Source organism: Lonchura striata, chromosome 3 (assembly GCF_046129695.1).
Source record: "Lonchura striata isolate bLonStr1 chromosome 3, bLonStr1.mat, whole genome shotgun sequence".
Lineage (NCBI taxonomy): Eukaryota > Metazoa > Chordata > Aves > Passeriformes > Estrildidae > Lonchura > Lonchura striata.
In genome coordinates, this window is record NC_134605.1 from 29,718,718 (window position 1) to 29,738,677 (window position 19,960).

Below are 19,960 nucleotides of genomic sequence, written 5' to 3' on the forward strand. Positions count from 1 at the left end.
GGAACAGAGTCTCTCCTGTGCCACAGACCCCCCCAAGAAACACAGCTCCTCATTCTGTGTTTCCATGTCACACATGGCACCGCCCGGAGAAAAAAGTTTGCCATGGTGACCCTTCTCCTTTCCATGCACAGTGCTCTCACCACCAATGCATGGATGGTCACTGCCTTTAGGATTTTTCCTTTCAAGGATGCCTTGCCAAGAGGGGAGAAAACAACAGTTCAGTTTTTCATTGTTTGGGACCACAGTCCCCCCCATTTTCCCCTGGGGCCGAGGGCTCAAGAACAGAGATCTTCTTCTCTTCTCTTTCTTTTCCAGGGCAAGGGGGCGCCACCACAAACCCCCTAACCTTTTCTCTGTTCACTCCACTTTTGTCTTTTTCTCAGCTGAAGCAGGTCTCTTGACTCACTGGCATCTTCCTAAAATACAGTCCCTCTTGACGGAGAAGATTTGGTTCAGGTTGTGGCTAACACGGAAAAGTCCAGCCAAAAGCCACTCCTTGTCCCCCTCCCATCCAGAATTCCTCCTTCCAACATCCCATCCCAGGGTCCAAGGTGTCCCTCTTCCTCTCTTTCAAACCGAGGAGGGGAAAGGAAAATTCACAAAGCTTTCATTTTCTCAAGAAAGGGTTAAAAGTCCGAACTCCCAGGATGGCTCGATGCCCAGACATCCAGCAACTCCCACACAACTGGGCACCTTGCAACAGCTCCCCCCGCTCCTCCTTCCTTGCGGCTTTCTCTCTCCCTCTCGGGAGAGGAACTCTGGGGGGGGAAATGGAGACATCCCAGATTTCTTCCACCCTTCCATCTGCAGGGGCCAGCCCGGTTCCAGTCCTTTCACCACCCTTGGGGCTTTCGGCCTACCTTTCTCAGGCCATGGGCTTCCCCTCCCCCACCCAGCTCGTGGCTGGGCGGGGGAAGGTCTGCACTGCACGCTGACCGGAACCAAAGAGAGCGAGTTCCTCTGGGAATTCTGCTTTCAACCCCTCTGTGTTCTCAGAGGCGTGTCTACTTTCAATTGGTCAATATCTAAATTGACCCCTTCCTTCCGGAAAAAATTATCTTTCCGTGTCAAACCACGACATTCCACCCTTCGCCTCTGAGAACACAGACTACAAAAAAATCATTATCAAAATTACATTCAACACATTCTACATAAAACAGAAACTTACACTAAATCTCCACCCCAATTCATCTCAAAACCCAACACATGCTTTGCTCTTATTCCTCCTGATCCCATTTCACAACATTCACCTTATCACCATCTTATCTTATCTTATCTTATCTGATCTTATCTTATCTTTTCCCGGTCAGGGAACCAAATGTCATGGTTTGACACTGGCACAATGCCAGTGCCTCTATGAAAATGTGATCCTTACCTTGAATGCTGTGAAGTGGAACTTAGAATAGAGCAAAGCAGGCGCAAGCTTAATAACAGGAAAAAAACTTTATTAAACTACTACTACTAAAGAAAAGAGAAAACTAAAGAAGGGGGGAAAAAAACCACACAAAGATTAAATGAAAACCTTGCAAAACATTCCTCCCCCCACCACCCAACTCCAACAAACCACAGTGAGACACAATCTGGACCCCAATCAGGTTTCCACCCTCCAAGCAATCGATACTCAGTCCATCGAGGGAACAGAGTCTCTCCTGTGCCACAGACCCCCCCAAGAAACACAGCTCCTCATTCTGTGTTTCCATGTCACACATGGCACCGCCCGGAGAAAAAAGTTTGCCATGGTGACCCTTCTCCTTTCCATGCACAGTGCTCTCACCACCAATGCATGGATGGTCACTGCCTTTAGGATTTTTCCTTTCAAGGATGCCTTGCCAAGAGGGGAGAAAACAACAGTTCAGTTTTTCATTGTTTGGGACCACAGTCCCCCCCATTTTCCCCTGGGGCCGAGGGCTCAAGAACAGAGATCTTCTTCTCTTCTCTTTCTTTTCCAGGGCAAGGGGGCGCCACCACAAACCCCCTAACCTTTTCTCTGTTCACTCCACTTTTGTCTTTTTCTCAGCTGAAGCAGGTCTCTTGACTCACTGGCATCTTCCTAAAATACAGTCCCTCTTGACGGAGAAGATTTGGTTCAGGTTGTGGCTAACACGGAAAAGTCCAGCCAAAAGCCACTCCTTGTCCCCCTCCCATCCAGAATTCCTCCTTCCAACATCCCATCCCAGGGTCCAAGGTGTCCCTCTTCCTCTCTTTCAAACCGAGGAGGGGAAAGGAAAATTCACAAAGCTTTCATTTTCTCAAGAAAGGGTTAAAAGTCCGAACTCCCAGGATGGCTCGATGCCCGGACATCCAGCAACTCCCACACAACTGGGCACCTTGCAGCAGCTCCCCCCGCTCCTCCTTCCTTGCGGCTTTCTCTCTCCCTCTCGGGAGAGGAACTCTGGGGGGGGAAATGGAGACATCCCAGATTTCTTCCACCCTTCCATCTGCAGGGGCCAGCCCGGTTCCAGTCCTTTCACCACCCTTGGGGCTTTCGGCCTACCTTTCTCAGGCCATGGGCTTCCCCTCCCCCACCCAGCTCGTGGCTGGGCGGGGGAAGGTCTGCACTGCACGCTGACCGGAACCAAAGAGAGCGAGTTCCTCTGGGAATTCTGCTTTCAACCCCTCTGTGTTCTCAGAGGCGTGTCTACTTTCAATTGGTCAATATCTAAATTGACCCCTTCCTTCCGGAAAAAATTATCTTTCCGTGTCAAACCACGACAAAGGGCCAGATTTATGGCATATTCTTCCAGCAGTATGGAACATATTGGAGCCTCATATTCAAGAGAGTTCCCTAAAATTTCCTATCCCCACCTCTTTCCTGACCCTGTTTCTGAACATGTTTCATTCCTCTTTCCCAAGAAATTCCTTCTTACCTGTGGAACTTATATGCTGAGCTGTCATTCTCCAGAAATGGAGAACTGGATAATTTTTTTTCAATCTCTGGTACTATAAACTCCAACACACATAAATTCAGTAATAAAAGTTCTTTTTTTTTTTAACTTTAAGAAGTCCATGGCTTCTAAACTCTTTGAGGTTGTCTCTCTGCCACATATCCTGTGGCTTTGGAGGCACAGTTGGGGCAAGAATTGAGAACAGGGAATGTCTGATGAAGTAGCAGGAGGTTTGGCATTGCAGACCCCCATGTTCATCCCAGGAGCTGTTACCGGTGCCATAAACAAGCTCAGCCCCCTCCAGTACCTTGGGAATATCTTTCCTGGCTGTCACCAGTTTAAGGCCATAGACACAGCCAGTTCCATCATGGTGAGGCCAGTGGTGTGATTGTTTCTGCTTTTTCTAAGAAACACTCCCTTAGGAAGGGAGCAGTTATATCTTAGCTGGACTTATTTTGGATGAGGTCATCATAGTGGAAGCCACTGGGGAAATCTGGTAAGAGATGGTGTTTGCAGCCCTCTGGGACAAAGCTATGTAATGAAACCAAGACTCTATGCAAACAGGCTGAAATGGTTCAAATGGGAGGCTCTGTCACACCCTGAGTGGTATTGCCTGTCAGAAGTGCCCTTCTGCTATTCTCACCTTCTCCTGACCCCTTGCTAAACAGGGATGTCTACACGTGCTGAGAAACTGGGCAGCTTGGCAGTAAGCTTTGAAGACCACCTTGACTGCTGGTTGCTTGAAGAATGCAGCCCACCAGCTGCACAGGCAGTTGAAGATTATTTTGTCCAGATTATTGCCCCATGCTTCCTTTCAGACCTTTTTGAGACACCTGTGCTTCCTGCACCACCAAGCTCTCCACAGCACGTAGTCCAGTAGTTGTCTGCTCTCCAGAGAGTCCTGACACTCACAGATGAGAGAGGAGGGGGAGGTTGGAGGAGCTTAGGACACCCCACCTGCACAGATGCCAGAGACAGCATTTGTCTGGTGTGCAGAGCTGCACAGGGAGCAAGGAAGAGCCTGCCAGAGCGATGGAGCCTGCTTGCAAGGCTTCTGTACCACATCAGCCTGCCTTTATCTGCTGCCTTCTCTGCCTTCAGAGAGGATGGACAGGCTGAAGGTGGAGCTGGGAGCTGTCCTCACAGCCCATATCCACAGTTAGTGAGGTCGGAGTGGGAATGTAGGCAGCCATCCCTGTCTCTTTTGTGCTGCAGGAAAGAACAGCCAGGGGGATTTGAATGAGGCTGAGAAAAAAGAGTGAAAGAATGAGCATGAGTGGAAAGGATTTGAGTGGAGATGTTGGGAAGCAAAGCTAGTGCTTGTGCCCTGAGTTGAGAAATTGCTGAAGAAGTGTGACAATTAAAGAGAAAGAATCAGGAGTGAATTGTAATGCTGGGAAGCTGGATGCCTGCAAAACAGTTCCTTTGCTCCCATCAGCTTGCTGGGTGATCTACATGATTTAATGTTCATTTTTCTAGCTTTTGTTTGTTAGAAATACCTTGGGGCTTGGCGATGAAACAGTTTTTTTCTAATTTCTTCTTTCAAACAAGCATTAATATGCAGTTGTGTGACCACGTACATGGCTTCACAAGCCACACCAGTCTCAGCACAGGAAGGCTGGTGGTGTAGAGAAGAACCACAACAGTAATTCTTGACAGATGTGTTTATTAATATCCTTCAGCTTCATTAAGGCTTCTAGCTGGTACATATCTGGCATAAACATCACTGAGTCTGAAAACATCATCCTGTTTTTCTCCTTTAATAGCCTATATAAATAGAAAATGTAGGTGTGGCAGAGTCCTACCTTGGGCTCTCTGCTATGACAATGCCCCAGCTGAGGCAGGGGTACTGTGGCATTCTGCTTTTGTCTCTGAGACACTTGGTGTGTGTTCCTGGTCCATGGGCCAGCTCGGCTGGCTACAGTGGCACAAGCACTCTGCAAGCATCACAAGCTGGCTCAAATGACATGACAGGGAAAGGGCAGACAGTGCCCACAAACAGGGTAGGTGATGGTGAGGAATGAGGAAGGGCAGCCCTGGTTTGCAGCTCCCAGAGATTTGGTGGGTGAGTGGATGTGAGTGAGTTCTCCTCTGATTGCTAATACTGCTTACAGTGACAGGGACAAGGACAGGGACAGAGACAGGGAAAAGGGCAGGTTGCATACACATGCATGTGAATGCACACAAAAAACATGGGGCTGACTTTGCCCTTTGTAAGATGTTTCTAGAAAACCTATTCTACAAGAACACTCTCACCTCTGCAGCCTGTATAATATTCACAGCCAGCTGATAGGAACTGTGGATTTGTTTGGGTTTTTTCCTTTCCCATCCCCTTCCTCAGATTATTTGGAATGGAAGGAGGTAAAGGCAGAGGTTTTGTGTAGTGCTCTTGTTCTGGTCCCTGAGCCAGGTTCCTGAGCCTGGTGATGAATGAACTTGTAGCATGAGCTCCTCCACTGAGGCTTCAGCAGCTCTAATAAGGTGGCCGGTGTTTGCCTGTCCTCTGTGCCAGCATCTGCTTTATTAACTGCACTGCAGCAATATTAAACTGGAACATGGGGTCAGTGTGATCCGGAGGAGAGATGCTGAGAAGGGGGTGGAAGGATGAAGCTACCAGGATAACATGAGAACACATGGAGCAGGAGAAAGGAAAACAGCTGGCAATTGAAGTGGACTGAAAAATGGGCTCCTACTAGACTGGTGCATGCAACTGTGCACAGACATGCTGCTGGCAATCAGGGACACAAAGCTTTTTAAAGGAGAGGGATGCAGAGGCAGACTTTGGCCTTTGTGTCTCTGTCTGCTGACCAGTGCTAGTGACTGCAAGCCAGCACCTGCTCCACATGCACACAGCAAGCAGCTGGCTGGAGCTGCCCCCTTTTCTTCCTTGCACTAATTTCATGCCCTTTAAACTGTGCTGGCAGCACACCTGGCTCTTTCTACTGACAGCTGCAGCTAGCTCAAGGCTCATGCTGCTTTTCACAGAGAAGCCAGTCTTTCCAAAGACATCCAGAGCCAGTTCTGTTGTGATGCCAGGACTGTAGAGACTGTAGTAAAGATGTGCAGAGGGCAGTCTTGCTGGCAGCCAGTTTCCGTGTCAGTCCAAGTTGCATATTGGATAGAGACGGGACATAGGTTGGGAGAAGATATGGCTACAAAATATTTGGTAAAGGGAAAAGACCTCTTAAAACTTTACCTCTGAGCACCAGGAGCAGATACATGCTGAGCCTTGACTGTGCCTTTCCCATTACCCAGTGATCCAGGTCTCTTCTAGAAAGCAGCGAGGTTGCAATCCATAGGAAGCATATGTGCCTTTAATTATTTATGTTTTGCAGCCAAACCTGGGTGGCAGCCAGTTATTTATTTGGTTACATAAGTCCCTGAGGATAGACTCAACTAGAGGATCCAGAGCTTTGTAGTCCAGACTGGAGGGTGATTTCTCATTTTGTCCTGGATTAGATGATGTGGGAGAGTATGTGATTTGACCTTGTTCCCAGAAGCTTTAGATACCCAAATTCCACCTAACTCCCAGCTGAGGTGGAATTTGCACTGTCTGAATCTCACCCTCAAGCTTCTCTCTGACTCTCCATTTTGCTTCTCTTCTAAAGGTTATGTCTAGACAAGGGAAATGGCTCCTGACCTCCTCCTGTTTGCTGGCTGCCTTCCTAACACCCCAGCAAATGGCAGCCTCTGGGAAGGGGCTGCTGCCAGCCCTCCCAGTCACACTCTGCTCCTCAAGAGGTCCCAGTTAGGGGCTGTACCACTCCAGCCTTCTGCTTCTGGCTTCTGACTGCTCCTCTTCTCCCAGATAATTGGGGGTCGGGTGCTAATGAGCCTAGCTTAAGTCCTTGCCCCTGGGAGCCAGCTGTGCCTCTCCTTGGCCAGAGCAATGGTGTGGAGGGCTGGCAGATGGGAGGGCTGAGCAGTAGGAATGCCAGCTGGGTGAGAACCCAGCTGGCATGTGTGCAGGTAGGGAGCTGTTGATATGAAACAATCCTGGCAGCATCCAGATGCCTCTGGGAACCACTGCCCTGCTCCTGCCCACTAGGACTGCTCCCAGATGCCTTATAGGGCAGCATCAAGCTGGGGGAAGGCACCAGTACAGCTCCCAGCTCTCTGCTCCATCTTTCCAGGGGAATGCAGCAAGTAGCTCCTCAAGCAACTTACACCCTGATGTGTGCAGGTACAAGGTCTCCTTTAGGTGCAATCTGTAAGGCAGGTGCAGAATTTTTTTTCACTGTGAGAACCACATGCAACCACAGGTTCCCAAGGACCTGTCCCTGCCCCTTCATTTGGGACCAGCATCCAAATTATGGGCAGATCAAAGAGGTGGGTCAGTGGGTCCTGACTGTGTTGGAAATTAATGGGGCTTTGGCACAGAAAGTTCTACAGTGGCAGCCATTGCTTCTGAGTTTGAACTTAAGAGTTAAACATACATGAGAGCTGGAGATAGGCAGAGGAGAGATTACTTGTACATGTTTTTACTCAGCACCACATCAGCATTGCCCCTGTCCTGCTTTGATAGTGGCCTTCGCTTCTGCTGTGCCCTCACTCCATCTTCTTGCCCCACAGATTTACTGTAAACCTTCCTCCATGCATCCCAGTTCCAGTAATCCTATAACTTCAGAGTTAATGATGGACACTGAGACTGCCTGGCAGGAGGACTGCCTTTGCAATGAAAACGTCAGCCCAGAGGATGTATCAGAGGCAAGGGAAAGCTTAGTTAACACTGGACCATCTAAAGTCCTGTCAATGGTCTTTTTGCCAGCACCAGCATCCCCAGTAACATATCCTGCCACAAGGATCCAGGCACTGCACAGTGACAGGCAGGAAAATTGTATCTTCACAATGCAATCCTCGTTCTTACTCTTTCCCAGCCAAGCAAGCATGACCATGGCAGGGAAGTTTCACTGACATGTAATTCATCATTTTTAGTTGTGGTGATTTTGGTAACGATATTTTCCCTATTGTTTTCTTGAAACTTCCCTGCTGCCATAGAAAACTGAGCAGTGTTTAGATGGTATGGTTCAGCTAACATAATTCATCCCCTTCCAATGGGAATCAGAGAAGAGGGAGCCTGTGAGTGATCCCAGAGCACCATCAACTTGAAATAGACCCCTTGCTCTGGTCTGTGGAGGCAGTCCAAGGATGGACCCTATGGAAGGTTTCTGAGGAAATATGGTAGTAGATTGCTTGGTAGTAGTGAGACACCAAATGAAGTACCACATTGCACAGGCAGCAAATTAATGAATTCCGTAGCAGTGATTGTGAATTGAAGGGTATCTTGATGCAATGCCATGCTGTGTTTGCACAGGACCTGAGTGTACTAACAGGGGTGAATTGGGTTCATTTTCTCCCTCCTAAAACCACTGCTTCTGATTCAAAGTTGCTTCAGGACCTGTAGTTCAAATTGTCCCTACAGTCCCTCCATTGGAGGACACCAAGATTTCCCTTCAGGGAGAACTCAGGCTTCTGATCACTGTTCTGTACCAGGGATGGCAATTTTCAAACCAATACTGCATGAAGATCTCATGAAGCAAGTGGGTGTAGATCTGTATAGAAAGAGGAGGAATAGGGTGTTAGACGATGGATACGATTCCCAGGTTTTTTCAGTTTCAGGATTTTCATGACACTATGGGTTCTTTTTCTGTGCAGCTGTCTCAGAGAAATACCATCCAAACCTTCATTCCTGTGAAGAAAATGGAGAAAGGCCTGTTGCTGGAGCACATCTTACCCAACCTGAAAGTGCCTCAGAGCTATGAAGTTCGTCTGACGCCCATCACCAGCTTTGGGGCTGGAGATATGTCTGCCCGCGTCATCCGGTACATGGAACGTAGGTGTCTCCTCCTCAGTCCTGCCTACAAGAGCAGGTCTGAGCCTCAGGCCTGGGGATGTGGGCATGCAGAGAGGTGTTCTTCTGTGACCCTTGGGCGGGTCTCTGTGCTCTGAGGAGTTCTGATGGCACAGTGCTATCACGTTTGACTGTATTTTGGATGCTACCATCAATGCAGAGCACTAGAGATTTCTGAAGGTTAGTCTCCACTCATCCTTCACTCAGCAGCTCTAACTCACACTCTGCACCTTGTGAGCAGGAGATCCCCAAAACCCCAGTCAGGCCATGCTGCAACTCCCTGTGGTACAGTGGTTTATAATACAAGATAGCCACTGGATGCTGTATATTAGCCACACACCCATGAAAGTAAGAGAATTTCAGGAAACTGAATGCATGATTCCTATCCTAATTAGCCACTCATAAATCTGTAGCTCTGTCCAATACCTTGAATCCCAGATTATCTCATTGGTATACATGGACCATATTTCTCTTACTATCATCCAACAGCTCACAGCTCTCTCTATTCCCGCAAATCTATGATTCCTTTACTCTCCAACAGGAGTTTGGGCCCTCCATTTCAGCAGAAAGTATAGATCTTTTCCCGTTAGGTTTGCTTGTCCCATGGATTGACAGCGTGTCCAATGTCCCCAGCATCCATAGTGCATCAAACTGCTTTGATGTCCCCCTCAGATACCAAGCTTTGGTATCTAAGTGGGTGCTACCCCACTGAGTACTCCAGGAGGAAACTACTTGTGTTGCCAGAAGGGTTTTCCTATGATTCCAGGTTCACCTCTTAGGTAGGGTTTTCTTAAGATCTCTTGCTGCTTGGATCAGAGTGTTTGTATTTTTTTCCATCACCAAAACAGGCACCAAGCATTGCTTTCTCATGGGGATGCTGCCAGGAGACTTGTGCATTTGTGACCTTTCTTGATGTGTTTGCTTTATTTTCAGACTTTGATTATGATTTCTGCTTTTGTTTTTAATTGTTTTTCTATTTCTTTTTCTAGCAATCAACTATCCAAATCCAACAGGTAAGCAACAAGACCTTTGTGTTAATGCTTTGAATGTAATGTACATTAATCGAGTACTCCAGCAGATCAGGCAAGACAAGCAGCTGGAATACACAGCTGACTTTGTCAAATCTTTTTTCCCCAAAAGAGGATTAATTTGCATACACTAAAGTTTCCGGTAAATATTGCCATTTGTTGTACCTTGAGATTTGCCAGGACATTTATGCCTCTCACTCACACCTGGTATCTTTGTTATGGAGTAGACTGATCTTGAACAGCCACTTCCATACCCCAGCACAAGAAATCTATTTCCAGTAAGCAGGTTACTAAATGTTCCCCCAAAATATCTGTGTTTAGGAATATTCCCCATCCTCTTCTGACTAGGAATGATACACTTGGTATCTCTGCAGGCTTGTGTGAAGCAGTCTTCAGCTCAGATCTGTCTCTTCCTGCAAACTTTTTGAGCACAGTCCCTTTCTTCTTCCCCTTCAGTGTCATCACTGTTAACTTGCTTTTTTACCTTCTGGTTATTCAGGCCCATCTGTATTGAGTATTCAGAGTTCCCATTGATTTTGAGAGCAGAATACACAATGTCTAAGAATGATGTTCTTTAACACTAACATGACAGTGCCCATTGAGCATAAAAGAGAAGTTCTAGCTTGTTGTAAGTAGTGGGGTAATGTTCCCCTGGAGATGCAAGAAGGTCCCTCCACTTTGACTGTAGGATGTAAGCGCAGGCAAAACTCTTGGGCAGAGATGGGCAGACTACTTGCTAGTGGGCCATAGAGAGCATGGAGCTGTTTCTCCATTTCCAGCTGCTGAGTCAGTATTCAGTGTTTTTATATATTACTCCATGTGTAGGTAAGTGCTACTGCTGCACTGCAGGGTACCAGCGGGGAGGAAAAACCAGGATTAGGTGATGGCAGAATCGGGAGAGGGAGCTCTCTTGTTAAAGCGGCCACAAGGAGTTCTTGCATGTTCACACTCTGAGGATGGTTTGATGAAGCCTGAGAGTAGGAGCTTCTTACACAGTCAGAGGGATTTTGTGCCTCTAATTCCTGATTCCATTTGCTTTCTTTTCCTCACTTCCTGATCTACCTTAAATATTCTCCACAGAAGACTCACTGGTAAACACAGAGCGTATTGCCAGGGACCTACTCTAAAATATGTCTCTCAGTACTTGCTGGAGGAGGCAAGTGTCCCAGCCCACAGGCAGAAGTGGCAAAGTTTGGCCTTTTGCCACTTGCTTTTACACTGCATAAATCACTGGTAAACCCAGAGCAAGTTCAGTCCTAATTGTGTCAATCTCTTGGGGTCTTTGTAAATTGAGCCTTCAGACTGCCTGCCTGGGGTAGCTTTGGCAGCTTGAGTCCAGAACAACTGAAAGAAATTTGCCTATGGTGGAACATAACTCAGCCACTCATGTTTTTCATGCAGTAAACCCAAAACTTAGGATTTCTTCTTGATATAAATTGTCCAGCCTCTGGTGGATATTGGGACCTCTGGGCCAGTTATGAGGGCCTTGCCCATGCATTCACACCCTGAGTCTGACTGCCTAAAATTAGACCTACCACACTTGCTTTCAGATATGCCCTTTTCTTTCAGTCCTGCTGCCAGTGAAATATGAGCCCAAAGGCTTTTAGCTCTTTCTTTGGACCACAGCTGAGTTCCCCAACTCTTCATCCCAAAAACGTGGAAATCCCTCCTGCTACCTCTTCTTTTCATACTTCCCCTGCTACCACCATCCCCAGGGAAAAGGTCACACTAGGCTGCTGAGCCAAATTCTGAGAGCAAACATTGAAAGCTCTGGAGTGAAAGGCAAAGATTAGATGATTAATGCCTCTGGCAGGCTGATCCAAGGGCATGCACAATGGTGATTAATTTACAAACTCTGAGAGTCACTTAATACAATTACTTCTTCATGCATTTTTTCTCTCAGCCTAATAAGATGTTAATAACATTGGGGCAGGCATGGGTGTGGCATGGTTACAGAGCCAGGTATTGGGTTATAAAGGAAAAGCCAAGGAAGAGCAGAGGAAGTGAACAAAAGACATTGGGAATTTCAAATATTTAGAGGCTCCAGTAAGACTGACTCTTAAAAATCAGTTAATTTGGTTCTAAAAAGCAGAATTTGTATTTTAAAAACAGCTTAAGTATTATCTGAATTTTAATATTTTACCTTAAAGTTCTCTTAGAATAACCGATTGTTTTAATGTCATGACCACATTCCAGTGGTGGAGAATCTGCTCTGTCCTTACCTCCTCTGCAATTTTATTTGGATATAATGTTTGCTTTCTATGGAGTGCTGCCCCACAAGCCATTCCAACTCCTCTTCCGTGGGTGTTTTGGTTTCCCTTGTTTTGTCAGACGTAACCCTGATGAGATGTCATTAAGTATATGGGATAGCTCATTTGTTTTTTTGCTGGCCAGCCTGTCTTGCCCTTTCAGAGCAGCAATACTGTTTCTCACATACCTGCAGTCTGGCTGTGTGGGGTGCTAAATCCATGCTTTTGGGACCATGGGCAAGTACAGTGGGTGGCGATCTGTGGTAGATGTTGGTTGTTGCAGATTAGCCTGACTTGTTGCTTACCATCTATTGCTGATGTGTCTGGTCTCTGGTAATGCTCAGAGTCCAGAGGAATCCAAGTTTGTTCAGGTAAGAATATGTGGGAATGTCAGCCTCTGTTTAGAGTTGGATTACTTAAGTTTGTGCCCATTGTTCAAGAATGTTTTGTAATGCAAAGGTTAAAAGAGGTGACAGTTCCTTGTGTCCTGGTGGCAAATAGGATGACTTAACCAGTTACAGCATTGTGAAACTTTCTTCCATTACTGTGTATAAAATCCCTAGAAAATTGCAATGGGAGAGACTGTTAAATAGTCTTTCTTAGATCATGACGTACTCTGAGGTCTCAATACAGTTCTCATTGTCTTCATTTTCTAGATGGGGAAACTGATGTCCAGAAAATGATAGCCTGAGGGTCACACAGCAGATCTGCGACAGATCTGGGGCTCGGAGCATGGTCCTTTATGCTCCAAGCCAGTATCAGTTGCACACCACAGCTAAATGATGAAGGCAATTTTATTCAAGTGCACTCCATCTTCTATTCACCCATAGTCTGCAGCTAGAATAAGATTACTATTTTTTGCATTCATCTGGCAGAATTTCAGAACTAGGGATGGCTTTTGCCTAAGGACTTGAAAGGAAAACCTCTATTATGTTTCTCAAGAAGGCAAAGCAACAAGAAATGCTAATAGCCATAGCAGAGGGTCTCTCCCCTGGGAATGCATGGAGGTGTCTGTAACTGAGAGCAAAAATCTCTGCACTCTGAGCTGCCACCACTGCAAAGCCTGCCAAGGAAATCTGTGTGATGAAGGCAGCACTAAATCCAGCTTTTGAAGAGCCAGCTCCCTGCCACTTCCACCTTACTTGTACCAATCCAGATAACAACTTCTGTGTTCAGTATTTAAATCCACTGCTTAAATTTTAAACAGGAAGCTTCTTTTACTCCCTGAGGTTTAACCAGGATCCCTGGCAAATGGCAAAAGTCTCGAAGAAGGTTTGCATCACACAGTCAAGGTCAAAAGTCAGATCACCTCTGTGGTCTCTGAGGTACAGCAGGTGATTTAAAGGTTTTGTTCTTGGTTGGATCTGCCAGGTTTGTCCTGGTGAACCTTGTTGATAACCATCCAGAGGTTGACACTGCTGGCAGTGTCCCAAACACTGAACACTTCACAGTTATTCATGGCACCTCCCCTGTAGCTCACAGAAACTACAGAGCTTTGCTTTCTTGTGTCTTGTTTTATACCAAAGGACCAGGAGTCAGAGCACTTAGGTTCTGTTTCCAGCTTAGCCACTGCCTTCTGTGGCCTTAAATGTGTCTCTCTGTACTTTGAGCATCTGTTTTCTATGCAGAAGATGCATAGAAAGAGGCATTGCTATGCTACAGAGAAAATAAGAAGCCTTATTCATTAGTTGTTGCAAAGTGCCTGGAGCTCCCAAGCTAAGCAGAGGCAATGTGCTGGAGGTTCAAACTCCTGCACAGCAAGTGGTGTTGCACATAAGAGGATCCTGATGTTGATTAAGCATTACTTGATCTGTGGTGCATGGAACCCTTCTCTATTTTAGGCACTGCGATAGAAGCGTTGCCTTCTGGAAGGAGCTGCATTTGAGTGAGAAGATAAAATGCACTCAAGGTCCTATATGGATGTTAAAAGTGCTCTCTATGGACTTTTGAGTCAGCTTCTCTGAGCAGTCTCATCCCATGTGTGTGGCTTCTTACATATGAAGGCACAGTAGTCCACCAGGCTGGCACAACCAGGCCTTGGTGGTAAGTTTGGAATGCTGTCTTCAGGTCATCTTGCACAACTCTCTCTGATCTCCACCTAAGCTTGTGCTTTCTCCTTAATCTGCCTTTCCTTTGGTTTCTGTGCCTCCTTATTTGTGGTTTGTTCCCTCTCAATCGCCTGGCTGACCTCTGTGTTACAGCTTCTTACTCTGCTTTCCACCTGATATTCCCTGTCAAGGTAATTCTGTGTTAGAGAAATATGTCATCTTTCTTTGAAAGTCCATGCTCTCAACAGGGTCAGAGGTGCAAATTGACTGGTGCTTTTGTGAAAGGACAGTCATTGTGGATCCTGCCATGTAAGATAATGCCATTCAGAGAGAAAATGTGTCTCTTTGAACTGCAGCTGGCAACCCATGAGCTGGAGTCATGCAGATATGTTTGGTGCAGTGGAGAGAAACCAGGGGTATTACACCATCCAGCAACATCAGCAAGCTTGTGGGCTCCAGCGTCTCCTTTGAGGACTACTGGGGATCTGGTACAGCCATGAACTCCATTCTCTCAGCCAAAACAGCTGAGGAAAGACCCTTAGGAGCTGCTTTCTGACTTTTTTCTCCTTCCATCTCTTTGTTCTGGGGATGAAAGAGGCCTCCTATCCCACCTAGTTACCCTGTCTCAAACCCTGCAAACATCTGCCCTGTCCTCTGCTCTCTTCCCTTCAGCTCCAGATGCCATTAGGGCCCCTGTGTCAGGCACTGCAGAGCAGTGGCTAATTTGGATTTGGATGCTAATTAGAAATGAGCAGATTAAGTGGAAAGCACTTAGCCTGGGTTAATAAGCAGTTAAGTGGCCAGCCCAGACAAGCTCTCCATGTGCTCTGTGCTCAGCCCAAAGGAGTTGGCATGTGGTGTTTCCTGCTGAGTTTACTGAAAACCCAGCTGTCCTGGTCTGTGAACCAGACCCTTGGCTTGCCATACATTGTCTAACCTATGCTGGCAAGACATTTTTGCAGGTTACTTCAGGAGGCTGCATCCTCTTTTCTCACTGCTTTGATAGGATGCTGGAAAGAGATGGGCAGGAAGGGGAACCCAGTTCTCTACCACAGGGGTGTGCAGACCTTTGATGTCTGTTTAGATTACAGTAATTTTCACTTCCAAATGGGAGAGGATGGGGAGGATGCTAGCCACCAGAAGATAGGGTAGCCACCAGAAGGTGCAGCATCTCAAAGTCAAGATTCTGTTCATTTCGTGGGTAGTGTTTCTTCTTTGTTACATAAGAACAGATTGTGTTGTGTATAGTATATGTATGAAGCTCCTACCATCACATTGTGCTGCTTCTCGAGCTTTTGCCCCTGGCATTGCAGAAAACTTCCCTTGCGTGTCCCATCCTTGGCACCCAACCCATAGGTTGAGGACCCTGCTCTGTCCTACATGTCCTGCTGGAGTCATACATGCTAGGAGAAAAAAGCCTGCCCAGGAAGCAGAGCAAGTCATGACTGAAGATATAAGAATGCAGGAGCCCCAGGAGGCATTTGGGCTTCCCTTAATTTAGGCACGATAAATAATAGTGGGAGGTAAACCCCAAGAAGTTGAGTCTTGCACCAGCATGGCGTTGATGAAGTTTCTAGCATATTCCAAGCCCTTGTCAAGAGCCTTGGTTTCTTTTGTGTACGTGTTCTTTCATGGCTTCATCTTTTAGCACACCTCCTTGCTCTCACTTAAAAGCAGCAATTAAAGGTATCTGTGCTTGCAGATACCAAGGTCCAAGATCCCACTTCAAGTTAATTCTCCCGCTCTGGTTTCTGCCCAGGGACTTTTCAAAACACACTTCAGTTTTCATATCGGTTCTTGGACCTGTTTTCTCTTTCTTTTTATCCTGTTTCATCCATCCCTCTCCTATTGTGTCAGCAGTGTAAAGCAGGTTCTTGACCTTCGCTTTTGTGACTCAAAACTACCTTTTTAACACAAAGGTTACAATCTTCAGCATGGTCATGTCCAATTCATTCCAATCTCTTCAAGTCCATATTGGGTGATGTCTATGCACAAGATTTTTCATTCATCTTACAATATTGCTGTAGGGTGTAACTATCTTGTGGTAGTAATAAAAGTCAGCCCTGCATACTGCATATGTCATTGATCCTACATAAAAATCTTTTACCTACATGTTTTATTTTGCTAGGGGAACCAGCATAAGCTGCAAAATCAAATGTGCCTTTTAGCTGGTGTAAATTAGATGTACTCTGGCTAAATGACACGTTTGTCATGCTGAGCTGACCTCTTCTCCACAGCTGATTTTTTTTCATGTGTGTCATAGTTTAGTTAAATATATAGCCTGAAGGGGGGTCATCTGCTGCTACTTTTTCCTCTCTCCTGGGGAAATGATTCTACCATCAAGTTGTTCTGATATAAAAGCCCTTGTAGCCAGTTTGCCTTTGGTGATCTTTTTACCTTCCTCTACATTTGCCCCTTCAGATCTCTCACAGAATCTCTTTAGCCATAATAGCCTTCTTCCATTTTGTCACACCATCACATTTATCAGCCTGGATTAACACTTCTGTAGTAACACTGATCACTGATGTATTATGGGTAGTGATAGGAAAAGGGGAAACATTTTTAAATAAAAGAGGGGACATTTAGATTAGATTTTAAAAGTAAATTCCTTACTCAGAGAATGGGGAGGCACTGCAACAGGCTTCCCAGAGATGTTATTGGTGCCTTATCTGTGGATGTATTCTAGGTCAGGTTGGATGGGACCCTGGGTAACCTGTTCTAGTGAATAGCATCCCTGCCCATGGCAATGGGCTTGGGACTGACTTTGGGTTTGGAATAGACTTTGAGGCTGTTTCCAACTCAACCCATTCTGTGATTTCTATTATTTCTATGATGCATTCCTTTTCAGCCTCCTCCTGAGGTCAGGGGCTGCCCATCTGCCTCTGGCTTGACACAGAGCCTCAGTGGTGACACAGCACTGCTGTGAGCACCCAGGCAGCTTGGGAAGGGTGTTTGAAAAGCAGCAGCTGAGCAGCCCCTTCCCTTCCCCTCCCCACAGATAACACCTGCCGCTTTGAGGATGAGAAGATCTGTGGCTTTGTGCAGGACAAGATGGACAACTTTGACTGGACCCGGCAGAATGCCCTGACCCAGAACCCCAAGCGCACCGTCAACACGGGGCCCCCCATGGACATCAGCGGTACGCCAGAGGGTAGGCAAAAGTCTGGGTTTCTTTTGGCTTGGCAGGGGAGGGGAGGTGCACACCATCTCTTGTCAGGAATCTTACAGCTCTGGGAGCTGATGGAAGGCTGATCTGCTTTCTACTTCACATGGGATACAGGGAGCAGGCAGCTAATTTGCAAGTTACTGATTGGAATTAAGCACACAATTAAAACACCCACAACTTTATTGAAGGGAATAGTGTGAGGATTAGTTCCTGTCAGCTAATTGCCTGATGCCTAATGCTCTTGCAGTGTTTGATGCTTGTTTTGAAGAAAAAAAAATTGATAAGCAAGTAGGAGAATACTGTGACATCTAGAAATGGCCCTGTAGGTTTTAGCAAGCTGTGTCCTTAAAGAAATTTTCAGGGATGCAAACAGATCTCCTTAGTACCAAGTACAGAAGCATGAGAGACCAGACAAGAGCTGCCTGTGAGGCAGGAGGAAGCCTCACCTATAGCTAGAGGAGATTGGTGTTATGTATTGCTCACCCTAGCAGTGTGTGGAGCACATGCTCCCAGTTTAAGTGCATACTACATCCCTTTTTCTGTAGTAAGAAAAGTAAATTTGTATGCAAACACATATCTTTGAACTCAGGAAAAAATGGGAAACATCCAATGGCCCACTAAGGAAATGGTTTCTCCCATTAGTGTTCAGTACACCGACCTGATTGAGCACTGAAAATGGTACAAATTAAATGGCTAATCTCTTCCTCCCTGGGCTGTTAACAACTGCTTTGGTATTGTTCTCTTTAGACAACAATATTGTTCATGCTAGATGTACCAAACCCTCTCTCCCTCTACTTGAGGAAGAGAAATTAGTCTGGAATTGTTTCTCTTTCTGGTGTTCTCCTTGCACAGTGCAGTCAGCTGTGAGGCTCTTTGTGCACCCAGACAGATGTGCACGAGCAGGGGTCCACCTGCCACAGGTGGTCACAGCATGTCTGCAGATGCCTGTCTCTGCCATGCTTCCCTAAATACAGCCAAGGCAGGGGAGGCACTGCAGATATCCTGCAAGTGTCTCTGGCCAGGATCACAGTGGGCACAGAGCAGTTGTGCATATCACGGCCATGTCTCCCAGAGTAGGGGTGGTCTCCCAGCCACACTGGCATCCCATCATTTGGAGGGAGACCCAGTGCATGCTGTCTTTGCCCACCTTTCCCTCTCATTCTGCAGGTTATTACATGTTCATCGAGGCGTCCCGGCCCCGGGTGACAGGAGACAAGGCCCGGCTCATCAGCCCCCTCTACAATATCACTGCCAAGTATTACTGTGTCTCCTTCTACTACCACATGTATGGGAAACACATTGGTGAGTCCCCTCTGGGGAAGGGTAAACTCAGTCTCATGTGGCTGAGGGAAGATCTCGGGGAAGATCTCTAGCCTCTTGCCCCAGCAGCTGTGCCTGCGACCAGCAATTCCAGAGGGTGGGAGTCCTACTCCAGTATTCCAAGCAGTAGAGTGGGCTACTGCACTCAAATACTTGTCCCATAGTCCAGCAGTGTCAGGGTTGTGAGGCTGTCACAGCCTATGCCTAGGGCAGCACCTTACAGTCAGTCTGTCCATTGGACAGGAGAAGAGGATGAAGGGGCTCTGTGAACCAGAGAGCTCTGGGGTGGCCACACCTACATTGGGATGTGCAGGATGCGTGTTCCCCCAGCTGGGCCAAGGGGCTGCCTGGCTCCCTCCTCTCGTTGCTGTAAGTCTCAATTGCAGTGAGCACCACAGAAGCGCCTGGCACACAAATGAGTTTCCATATCTAGTCAAGGAACTGCTAATTCGTCACCTCTTGATTATAATTTCATTAATTTGAATAATGCATGCACTCATTGCACAGCACACAGGGTTATTAATCACCTGCTGGACTAGGGCCTGACTGAAAAATCAGGGCCCAGGCAGGAATGTGTCCGCCTTTCAATAAGCGGGGTTAATTAACTTCTCTCTGCTCAGTACTGCAGATGTCATTGGGAGGGAACATGCTCCTGACTGGCCACATCTCTGTGCACATGTGGCACAGCTGAAAGGTTAAACTGCAAAATCTGGGCAAGGCTGAAACCCTGACACCATGAGTGTTGGGGCTAGGAGCTGGGCTGCAGTTCACTGATCACGTCTCCACCTGTGTCTGTGTTTTGAGGGTTCATATTTGCTCTCTGCACTTGGAACTGGCCTAGGTCAGAGGTGTTTTCACACACCTGGACTCCCCCTGGAACAGGCCACTCCATGTTGTACTCTTGCCAGCGGTGGCACCTTGCTCAGGCAGAGCACTGTTAGTGTTGGCTCACACCCGATTTTCCTGGAGCTGCTGGTTCTGCTTAGCTGACAGAGTCCAGCTGCTAATGCTGTCTGGCAAGCTCATGTGTTCCCTGCAGCTGGCCCTTATGGTAAGTCAGCTCTGCTGCCTGATTCCTGCTCATCTTCTCCTGGAGGCTTGGACACGGGTCTCATTCTTTGATGAAGAGTGGTCCAGATCAGTGGGAGACTGGCAAAAAAAAAAAAAAAATGCAGAGAGAGAAGGCCTCTCTTGATTTTTTCCGTGTGTCAGATTCCCACATTCATTTCACAGGTGAAGTAAAAGCTCATTAACATTTTCTTGATTTTGAAAAGGAGCTTGGTTTAACAGTTCTTTTTTGGTGGTCTGTCCAGATATAGGGTGGACTGGATATACCAGAGAATCAATTTATTAGAATTTTTTTTTTTTCTTTTAGCATTTTAACTCTTTGCTGATTTGCTCTACCCACAAATT

At 46.7% G+C, this 19,960-nt stretch overlaps 1 protein-coding gene across 2 annotated transcripts in view; it reads left to right on the forward strand.

Annotated features, from left to right (window-relative positions):
• MDGA1 (MAM domain containing glycosylphosphatidylinositol anchor 1) overlaps positions 1–19,960 on the forward strand; it is a 188,689-nt gene that overhangs the window by 105,960 nt on the left and 62,769 nt on the right. For both annotated transcript variants that reach the window (XM_021550432.2, XM_021550430.2), the window contains exons 11-14: positions 8,541–8,718; positions 9,726–9,749; positions 17,060–17,212; positions 18,395–18,529. In XM_021550432.2, the coding sequence (XP_021406107.1) occupies positions 8,541–8,718; positions 9,726–9,749; positions 17,060–17,212; positions 18,395–18,529 (490 nt within the window). The remainder of the gene's footprint in view (positions 1–8,540; positions 8,719–9,725; positions 9,750–17,059; positions 17,213–18,394; positions 18,530–19,960) is intronic.